This window comes from Mandrillus leucophaeus, unplaced genomic scaffold (assembly GCF_000951045.1).
Source record: "Mandrillus leucophaeus isolate KB7577 unplaced genomic scaffold, Mleu.le_1.0 Scaffold6, whole genome shotgun sequence".
NCBI classification, from domain to species: Eukaryota; Metazoa; Chordata; class Mammalia; order Primates; family Cercopithecidae; genus Mandrillus; species Mandrillus leucophaeus.
This window is the reverse complement of record NW_012106474.1, coordinates 29,440-39,746: the sequence shown is the minus strand read 5'-3', so window position 1 is coordinate 39,746 and position 10,307 is coordinate 29,440. Positions and strand designations below refer to the sequence as shown.

The following is a 10,307-nucleotide window of genomic DNA, read 5'->3' as shown; positions in this document are numbered from 1 at the left end:
GGCGCGGGGGCGCCTGACTTTCTCCCTCCTCCGGGCCCTTTGCATCTCCAGCCCCTTCCCTGCGGGCCGGGTCAGGGCCGCGCTCCCCGGTTTCCACCCACCCATGTCCCTTCACCCACCTCCCACACCGTCCTCCTGTTGTGAGTCTTGGGAGGTCCCAGCCCGGCGGACTGGAGAGGAGCTTCCATGCCCTCATCCTTCGACCTCACAGCGGCCGGCACTTGCCTTTTGTGCCCAGTATTCCCAGTTCTGCCCACTGAGGTTCAGGAAGCTGGAGGAGTCAAGCCCAGACCTCCACTTCCCAAAATCCTGATGCTGGTGGCGCTTACATCCTTACTCTTCCAGTCTTGTTCAGTCTGTTCTGGCCCCATCCAAGGATTGGAACCCGTCCCCCTCTGCTCACCTCTTGCCCTAGGGCTCTGCTTGAGAGGGGCTGCCCGGCCCTGGGGGAGATACTCCACCCTCCTCCCAGCCCAGAGCATCCCAGCTTACAAGCTTGCAGGGCCTGTGGGGATGAACCACGCGGATGATCTCCCCGGTGGGTACCAGCTCCACTTGCAGCGCCATTCCGCCCTGCGGAGAGCCAGCGCCCTGGGCACTGGGGCCTGTGAGCAAAAGCTGCTGCCCACTGGCTGGCTCTGACCGCTCCAGAAGCCAGGAACCTATGGTCTAACGCCGGGATGGCCACTTGGTTCTGCTTCAACTCCAGCCCCAGGGGATGTGGCTGGTCCAGCGCCTCAGGACACAGCTGGAGCCGTCCAGGTCTGATTGGGAGGCCTCTTGGCCCGGATGGTTGGAGCAGGAAGAGGAGGGGCTGGGGATGGAGGAAATGCCTGTTGTCCCAGGTAACCAGAGGAGCCCATGCAGCCACCCATGGGGGACCCTGGGCTCCAGGTCAAAGGGTAGGGCGCCTTTCCCCTTCCCCCGCCACCCCCCAGCAGCTCTATGGCTGGGCCCCTCCTCCTGCCACTCTCTGGTACCAGCTAAAGCACAGGGCCCACTCCCCAAACCAGAAGGCATGCCCTCCCCTAGGCCAAGAGGACCCCTCAGTGCGCACTGCCTTTCCTGCACATCCCCTCAACGGGCCGTCCCCACAGCAGGTGAGCCCCACCGTGAGTTTGAGTGGCCAGAGCTGCTGGGGGCTGGTCGTGCTGGGGGCTGGTCGTGCCGGGGGCTGGTCGTGCTGGGGGCTGGTCGTGCTGGGCAGAGGGCGTTGTCCCACTGGGAGAAGACGTCTTACCCTCCTCCGAGCCTCAGAGCTTGTGAGGTGAGTTCCTGGGTTCCCTGGGTGTGGCAAGCTCTAGCCCTGTTCATCCTTGCATTTCGACAGTACCCCCAGGTGACCCCCCACCCCTGATGTTCCTGCTTTTCTATTTTTACTGCTGCTAAATCACAGCTGACACTTTCCTGGCCTGAGACTGAGCCCTCCGGTCTCCAGCCATTCCTTAGAGGAAGTCAGAACAGGGAAGTGGATAGGGGAACAGACCTTTCCAGAGGGAGAGGCTGGCATAGGAAGGGCCGAGTCCTGTGGGCGTGTGCTGGCACCGACAGCCCCATAGGCAGGGGCCTTCCCCTCGGCACCCTTCCGTCTCCCCACAGCTTCCCCCGCCCCGGAAAGGCTAGCAAGCCCTCCTTCCTTCCTCCGGGAAGCACATCTATCCAGGGCAGGCTCATCCCCAGCGGCCACACAATGGCCCTTATCAGCCGTGGAGCCAGGCGTAGACCCAGTGCACACCAGGTCTCACTTATTTCCTGTTTCCACCCAGTGGGTCGGGGTGGACCCAGAGCGGCCATATCCTGACTGGGGCCCAGAAGACGGAGAGCACCCCCGCTTCCCCTTTCCGCCTCTCAATCACTGCTGGGCTCACCCCTCCCTCACAGGACGCAGGGTGTGTGGGGGCCTCAGTTCACCACGGGGGAGGTGAGCATGTGGGGGGACCCCTGGAGTCAAGCCCCAGGGCTGCATTAATCTGAACGGGGAGGCGGGTCTACGCGATACACTTTTTGCAATGGTTCTCCCACAATAATCTTGAGAATAGGGACATCATCTGTATTTTCAGACTACTGAGACCGCTCTGCGGGTGGGTTCAGACCCCTTTCCTGTTTCTGGTCCTGCAGGAAACCACAGGTGCCTGGAACTTTGAGAGACTACACCACTTCTCTGAGCCTTGGCTTTCCTGTCTGCCCAACGAAGGGTGCCAGACGGCAACCCTCCCGATGGCCGTGTGTGTGAGAAGGAACAGGCGGGCAGGTGAGGGCTTTGGAGGTCCCTAGGTATATGTGCTGGGGGCAGGCATAGGTTACCACGGGGGAAAACTCAGCAAGAAGGGTGTGAGAAGTGGGGTAGAAAGAGAAGATGGTGGCATTCTGGACCGGTTAACGCAGGAAGAAGGCTCCACACCCAGGGTATGCGGGGCAGCGGGTCAGGAGGGATGAACGAGAGCTCATTCGACTTAGCAGAGTCCATGAAGCCGCCACTGGCATAGACGGCATGCTCCACCTGGTTAGCGCCCCAGAGGCTCACCATTCTGGAACCTCATCCTAGCCCCAATCCTGGCCACTTCTGCAAATCTCAGACACAGAAGTCTAGTTGGGATCTCCAGGGCCGCTGTTCCTGGAGTCTACAGAGAGTCCCAGGCCCACCACTGTACCCCCCACCCCCCAATCATCAGTCACACACAAGTGTAAAAGCCACGCTCTAATTACCCCTGCACAATGTAACAGTCACAAAACAGCCAGCCATGGCCTGCTGGAAGCCAGGGGACAGTTCTTCATACAGAGGCTTGAGGGGGAGAGTATGCAACACAGAGCAGCTGGAGTGACCCTCAGTCTCAGGACACAGGATGGCAGGACAAGCACTGAGCAGGCTTCCAGAGGTGTCTTCTGGGAAAAGGGCTGCCGAGTGACCACGGCAGGAGGCAAGTGGTGGATGTGGGGACAGACCATGTCCACAAAGCCCCTAGAGAGTGCTCTCTGAAGACCCCCAGGGCCAGATCCTCCAAAATGTCTTGAGCTGGTTCTCCCTTCTGCCTGCCCCCACTTTGAGGTCCTGGGGGGTCCAGAGGGGGGCTGTCGTCAATGACTCTTGACAAGGGTGGTGCATATGCACCTAACCTGACAAGTACCACCCTGGAAAACTCTGTGGCCACAGCTCCTTGACCACCTGTCACCCCTTCCTCAGCCGGCAGGGCGGAGGCATGGGACTCAAGCTACCAGCAGAAGCGAACCTAGATCCTTCCCAGTTCCCTCTGTTCAGGCTCTGGAACTTCCTGGGTCAGACTCCACGCCGTGGGTAGGGAGGAAGGTTGTGCTGGCCGAAGGACCCTCATCAGCCTCCTCACAACCATGACGTAAGAGCCTGGCCAGAGGGGTCAGACTGCTTTTGCTGAGAGCAGGAATCCAGACCCTCTGTTCACTCCTCCCGGGACAAGCTATGAGATGCCAAGACTCCTGGAAGCCAGCACTGCTTGCACCAGTCTATGTAGCCTGTACAAATGTGAGCATCTCCCCGCCCAGACAGCCTGAGGCCCAGGACGGCACGACAAGAATGCAGGCCTGTGCCAAATGGGGCATGTGCCTGGCGGGACTACTTGGGCTAGACTAGAAGAGGGGGTAGGAATCCAGAAATAAGTCGCAGAACTGTCCCCAGGTCTTCACTGTTGATGCACTAGCTGGTTTCACTCACATCTCAGCAACAAAAACCTGTATTTAAGTGGCTAATTCCAGAGATGAGTAGTGGCGAGAGCAAAGGAGTCTGGCTAGAGCTCACTCTGGGAGGCGTATGCGGAGAACACTTGGCTGTCTCTTCAGGGGGTCAGGCTGGGCCCCCAGCACTCCTGGCAGTGGAAAGGCAGAGCTGGCTGCCAGCTCTGGCCTCCTCCTGGGATTCACTCCCATCCTGGCTCAGATCTGTGGCTGTGCTTCACCCAGTGGGTCCTCCCTCAAGGAGCCAGGCGGGATCTGCAGGGGTAAAGCAGGTGGTGGAAGTGGAGAGTGGGCCTTCCTCTGCTTTCCATCACCCCATTCCTCCACTGCAGCGGCTCCTCACGTACAGGCTGGCCCCAGGCCTGGGCCTCAGGGAACCGACGATGGGCTCAAGCCCTCCCGCTCCCGCTTCCCTCACCAGCATCGCTTACCTGGAAGGGTCTGCTTATCCCCACCACAGAACGCAGACTGTTGCTGTAGTAACAGAGGAGAAACTCATCTTCAGTTGCAGGGATATTGCTGATGTCGATGTAAACCTGGAGGGGGAGGGGGATGGACAGGACTGGGGTCAGTTCCAGGGCTCTGGGCTCCACCCAGCTCGGAGTGACAAGTTATCCAGCACTCTGTTCCCTCCACGAGACAGGAGTGCTGAGGCAGGCCCGCCTGCTGGTGACGTACCTGGTGCTGGTGACGTACCTGGTTCAGGTTGTCGCTGCAGGAGACCTGGCTGTCCCCAACCCAGGCGTAGGACACGTAGTCATTAATGTCCCGCAGCCCCACCTGTGAGGGGGAGTCAGGCCATCAGTGGTCAGGGAGGACTTGGGACGCTAGGCAAGTCCTAAGGAGAATAGTCTCACCGCTGGGCCTGGCTACTGTACTGTAAGCCTCCCCGCCGCCCTTCCCTGCCAGCCCTAAGCTACAGAAGAACCGCTGGGGTGGATGAGGGTGTTTATCAGCATCTGCCCAGCTCCCAGGAGCCCTCGGGAAGGACGAACTGGGGGCTGTTGCTGATGGACTCCCTGCCTTGCCACCACATCACCTTGTACAGTCCAATCCAGTCCCACGGGCTGCTGGGGAAGTCCAAGGTTGACGAGTAGCTGACCATCATGTCATTCTCCACGGTCCACAGGTCCTCGGGCATCAGGACAATCAGCGGAGCAGACACCAATGGCTTCAGCTAGACACGGGGGTGGGAGGGGCTGAATCATTCCCTCCTCTGAGGCCAAGTGTTCCTCACTGTGCCCTTCCAACATAGCGGGGAAGGTGGGGCACCCAGAGGGGGTGGGCACAGGACTCCGCTGGGCTGCTCCAGCGGGCTTTGGCTGGCCGGCAGGAAAGAGGGCCATACAACAGGCAGGAGGGTGGCCAGCCCTGTCAGGGAATGGCGGGGGTAGGAATGGCGGAGAGCAGAGGCTCGGCTGAGAGGCTTAAGGAGGTGGCCAGGCAGCTGCTGTCAGGCCTCCTGGGTATCTGACCCAAAGCCCCACATGGGGGCTGCTCTGATGAGAACAGCTGTGAATGTGCAAGAACACAACAGAGAAACCAGTGTGGGCCGGGCATGGTGGCTCACGCCCATAATCCCAACAGTTTGGGAGGATCACTTGAGCCCAGGAGTTCGAGACCAGCCTGGGCAACATGGTGAAACCCTGTGTCTACAAACAATACAAAACGTAGCCAGGCGTGGTGGCACCTGCAGTCCCGCTACCAGGGAGGCTGAGGTGGAAGGATCGATCACTTGAGCCCAGGAGGTGGAGGCTGCAGTGAGCTGTGATGCCGCCACTGTATTCCAGCCTGGATGGCAGAACGAGAGACACGCACGCACGCACACGCACACACACACACACGCACGCCGGTAAACCTGTATGAACATGTGAAGGCTGACAGGCAGCAGCCTGAAGGAGGCCAACACCTTGGTCGTTTGGACAGCAAGATACAAGGACGCAGGGGTGGAGGGAGCTCCCATTGCAACTTGATCCAGATAGGTTTAGGACAAATAAAAGAAGTCCTACTTCTCACATTGGGTAATAAGCCTAATGGAACTCATTAGCCCCAAGGGAGAATACCCAAAGGAAATGGAAACCTTTTCACAAAGGGTTTGAACACGTTTCTGACAGAGCCATCAACGGCTCCTAAGAGGAGCTGGGATATCTGACCTGGCAGGAAAGGCAATCATGGCCTCCACAGGTCTCCCCTGGGGGACTGGCTGACATTCGAATCCAGGGATGGAGGGCTTGGGGATGTGGCCAGCATAGCTACTCCTCTGGCAAGTATCAGGCAGCCTGGAAGTTCACCTCCAAGTCGAAAGTGCCGGTGACAGGCTTATGGTCGCTGATGCTGTACACCATGTGGCTGCTGTAGCTCCTCAGAGACAGGGAGAAGTCTGGGGCCGGCAGTCTGGGAGTGTCGGGGCCAGCCTGGGGCTGCCGCTTCAGCCTCCACAGGATGCGATCGGTCCACGCAGGCTTGCGTTTTTTCTCACTGCGGGGGCAGGAGGCAGAAAGAGGAGGAATGGGGAGAGAAGAAAGGTTGGCATAAGAGCAGAAAGGAGCCCACGAGAGCTTGCTGGAGCCCCTAACTCCAGCACCCACTGGCAGCCACAGACCCCAGGCCAGAGCCGGAGGGAGCATGGCAGCAGGCAGGAAGGTGCCCAACAGAATCCAAGGTATGCCGGCCCTTGTCAGACTTAGCCAGGACCCTCTGTATGTTCAGCTCATGTTTTTAGGGTCAGATTATGACTCAGAAACATTTCATTTCATTTGCTCTTTTTTGAGCAAATGCAGCAGTGGATCAAAGCAGCTGACGTCTGGGGTTCTGAGACTGGACAGACCTGAGGTTGAATCTGACTGCCCTGCATACTAGAAGGATACCTCAGGAAAGGGAAGGGAAGCACGTAGGAAATGCTTACCAGACGATGCCTGTGATCTGGACTGTTACCATACCTTCTTTTTTTTTTTTTTTAAAAGAGACAAGGTCTTGCTGTGTCATCCAGGCTGGAGTGCAGTGGTGCCGTCCCAGCTTACTGTAGCCTCAAACTACTGGGCTCAAGCAATACACCTCACCCTCCTGAGTGGCTGGGACTCTAGGTGCGTGGCACCATGCCTAGCGAATTTTTAAACAGTTTTTTGTAAACACAGTATGTTTCCCAGGCTAGTTTTGAACTGCTGGTCTCAAATAATCTTCCCATCTCAGCCTCCCAAAACGTTGGGATTAGAAGGCATGGGCCACTGTGCCTGGGTATATCATGCTCTCTTTACAAGTAGAGACACAGACTGAGCTCAGAAGGGAAGCACCTTTCCCAAAGTCACAAGCTACTAACTGGTGGAGTCAGGATACAGGGCCAGCCAGCACGACTACAGAGCATGTGCTCTTTTTTTTTTGAGACGGAGTCTCGCTCTGTCGCCCAGGCTGGAGTGCAGTGGCCAGATCTCAGCTCACTGCAAGCTCCGCCTCCCAGGTTTACGCCATCCATTCTCCTGCCTCAGCCTCCCGAGTAGCTGGGACTACAGGTGCCCGCCACCTCGCCTGGCTAGTTTTTTGTATTTTTTAGTAGAGACGGGGTTTCACCGTGTTAGCCAGGATGGTCTCGATCTCCTGACCTCGTGATCTGCCCGTCTCGGCCTCCCAAAGTGCTGGGATTACAGGCTTGAGCCACCGCGCCCGGCCAAGCATATGCTCTTAACCACCAAACTAACCTCTCTCAGGCCTCGGCTTCCTCGTCTGCCAGTGGAGGGAGTAACGGTAGTTACCGCGAAGGGTTGCTGAGATGACTAAATGAGATCAAGTACATAAAATGTTTAGCACACTGGTTGGTGCAAAATGAGCTCCCCATGCACACTGGCCTTTATGATTTCCTCTTAAGAGTCGACTGAGGCCGGGTGTGGTGGCTCACGCCTGTAATCCCAGCATTTTGGGAGGCTGAGGCAGGCGGATCATGAGGTCAGGAGATCGAGACCATCCTGGCCAACATGGTGAAACCCCATCTCTACTAAAAGTACAAACATTAGCTAGGCATGGTGGCGGGTGCCTGTACTCCCAGCTACTTGGGAGGCTGAGGCAGGAGAATCGCTTGAACCTGGGAGGTGGAGGTTGCAGTGAGCCGAGATCACAGCACTGCACTCCAGCCTGGGCAACAGAGCGAGACTCTGTCTCCAAATAAAAGAAAAGTTGACTGAGAAACCTCCTACCGGGGTTTGGAAGAGGTCATACAGCTCTGGAGACAAAATGCATTCCTCCTCTAGGTAACTGAAGTTGACCAAAGAAAAGTCTCTGACCCGTAATCCAGCCTTCCCAAGCGACTACTGGGGCAGCAGTTTCAGCTTGGCCCAGTAGCCCTGAGTTCTGGAGGTGGGCTGCGTGTGTGGTAGGGGGAGCAGGACAGCTGCTGTTTCTGGGTTCCTCCCCCTTGGTGGACAATCCCCTTTCTTGAATGAGCCCAGAGTAAAACAGCCTGATTGGGTCAATCAATCAATCTGTAGACAGGGTCTCACATGTCACCTCATCTACTGATCTATCCACAGGGCCTCACTGTGTTGCCCAGGCTGAGTGCGGGGGCACAATCCTAACTCACTGCAGCTTCACACGCCTGGGCTTCAAGCAACCCTCCCAGCTCCGCCTCCTGACCAGCTGGGACCACAGGCGTGTGCCAGGGCACCTGGCTATTTTAGAACCTTTAAGGTGTCTTCACTGCCTCCAGAATCAAGTTTAAGTCCCCAAGTGGGGCTTTCAAGGGGCTCAGGAGTCTGACCACCCCCGTCCTTCATCTCACACCACTTCCCCAGACCCACTCCACCTTGCTGACTCTCTCAAGCCTCCGGACCTTTGCTTTTGTGGTACTTGCTGCCTGGAACACCGTTCTTCACCAGGGAGAGGCCTCTGCCAAAGCCATCCCGGACCTCATCTTTTTGCTTTTGAAGCATTTTATACCAGTATTATACAATTACACTATATTGCAATTTTCTGTTTCCCACTCAGCACGTCACTTAGTGTGTGAGCCCTGAAGGCAAGGACTTGGCTGTTGGAGTGTCCTGTGTATCCTCAGCATTCACACAGATCCTGGCACACAGGTACTCAATAACCAGGTACACTTACTAAAAACCCAAGCTCAAGCTCGTCCCTCAAAAATGCCCATCTAATCTTAATGTTTACAGCTCGATATACTCGCAATCAGTTGGAAACACTATTGTTGTCTCCTCTTTTATTCAACTGCTATTTTTTTTTTTTTTTTTTTTTGAGACGGAGTCTCGCTCTGTCACCCAGACTGGAGTGCAGTGGCGCAATCTCGGCTCACTGCAACCTCTGCCTCCCGGATTCAAGTGATTCTCCTGTCTCAGCCTCCCAAGTATCTGGGATTACAGGCATGCACCACCACGCCCGGCTAATTTTTGTATTTTTAGTAAACTGGGTTTCACCATGCTGGCCAGGCTGGTATTGAACTCCTGACCTCATGATCCGCCCACCTTGGCCTCCCAAAGTGCTGGGATGACAGGCATGCGCCACCGTGCCCGGCCATGCGCAACTATGGCATTTCACCATGTTGGTCAGGCTGGTCTCCGACTCTGGTCTTCAGGTGATCCATCCGCCATGGCCTCCCAAAGTGTGGGGATGACAGGCGTAGGCCACCGCGCCCGGCCTATTCAACTGCTATTTTATATAAATGTTCCCAATGTACTGCTGTCCCTTCAACAGTAAGAGTTAAGTACTCTAGCAACTGAGGAGACTGGCGTCGTGGTGAGCTCAGCCTTTAGAATCAGGGACCAGTTGGGGGAAGATTCCGTCCTGTTAATTAAGAGCTGTATGCCCCTGGGCAAGTGACTTCATTTCTTTAAGCCTCAGTTTCTTCAACTGTTAAGATGGGGTGATAACAGTACTTACTTCAAAGAGCAACAACGAAATTAAAGGGCGTCAAGGGAGTGGTCGAGAAGCGGGAACTCTGACTAACCCTGGTCTGCTTGTTGGATCCTTGGGTCGTTTCCAACCTTTCACTCTTCTAAGGAGTGTTCAGAGGGCACTGGAATGTGGTATTCCCATCCCAGAGACTACAGACACTGCGTCCCTCAATCTGCCTTGGACACCAGGTGCCTAGCAATGCTTCCAACTTGGTAATGGGGCTGGGTGTGGTGGCTCATGCCTGTAATCCTAGCACTTTGGGAGGCTGAGACGGGCGGATCACAAGGTCAGGAGTTCAAGACCAGCCTGGCCAACATGGTGAAACCCCATCTCTACTAAACACACACACACACACTAGCTGGGTGTGGTGGCGGGCACCTGTAATCCCAGCTACACGGGAGGCTGAGGCGGGAGAATCGCTTGAACCTGGGAAGCGGTTTCAGTGAGCCGAGATTGCACTGTTGCATTCTAGCCTGGGCAACAGAGCAAGGCTCTGTCTCAAAAAACCAAAACAAAACAAAAATTGGCCGGGCACAGTGGCTCACGCCTGTAGTCCCAGCACTTTGGGAGGCTGAGGCAGGTGGATCACAAGATCACGAGTTCCAGACCAGCCTGGACAACATGGTGAAACCCCCATCTCTACTGAAAATACAAAAAAAAATTAGCTGGGCGTGGCGGCGTAACTCCAGCTACTCAGGAGGCTGAGACATGAGAAT

The 10,307-nt window shown here is 56.4% G+C and overlaps 2 protein-coding genes across 8 annotated transcripts in view; both read right to left on the bottom strand.

Annotated features, from left to right (window-relative positions):
• Positions 1-892, bottom strand: part of MYO1C (myosin IC) — a 34,871-nt gene extending 33,979 nt beyond the window's left edge. For both annotated transcript variants that reach the window (XM_011999588.1, XM_011999587.1), the window contains exon 1: positions 493-892. In XM_011999588.1, the coding sequence (XP_011854978.1) occupies positions 493-567 (75 nt within the window). In that variant the 5' untranslated portion in view covers positions 568-892. The remainder of the gene's footprint in view (positions 1-492) is intronic.
• Positions 893-2,683: 1,791 nt separating this feature from the next.
• The window catches only part of INPP5K (inositol polyphosphate-5-phosphatase K), a 22,010-nt gene continuing 14,386 nt past the window's right edge, over positions 2,684-10,307 (bottom strand). For all 6 annotated transcript variants that reach the window (XM_011999582.1, XM_011999584.1, XM_011999583.1 and 3 more), the window contains 5 exons: positions 5,997-6,183; positions 4,745-4,882; positions 4,402-4,485; positions 4,137-4,241; positions 2,684-3,960 (listed from right to left, as the gene is read on the bottom strand). In XM_011999582.1, the coding sequence (XP_011854972.1) occupies positions 3,904-3,960; positions 4,137-4,241; positions 4,402-4,485; positions 4,745-4,882; positions 5,997-6,183 (571 nt within the window). In that variant the 3' untranslated portion in view covers positions 2,684-3,903. The remainder of the gene's footprint in view (positions 3,961-4,136; positions 4,242-4,401; positions 4,486-4,744; positions 4,883-5,996; positions 6,184-10,307) is intronic.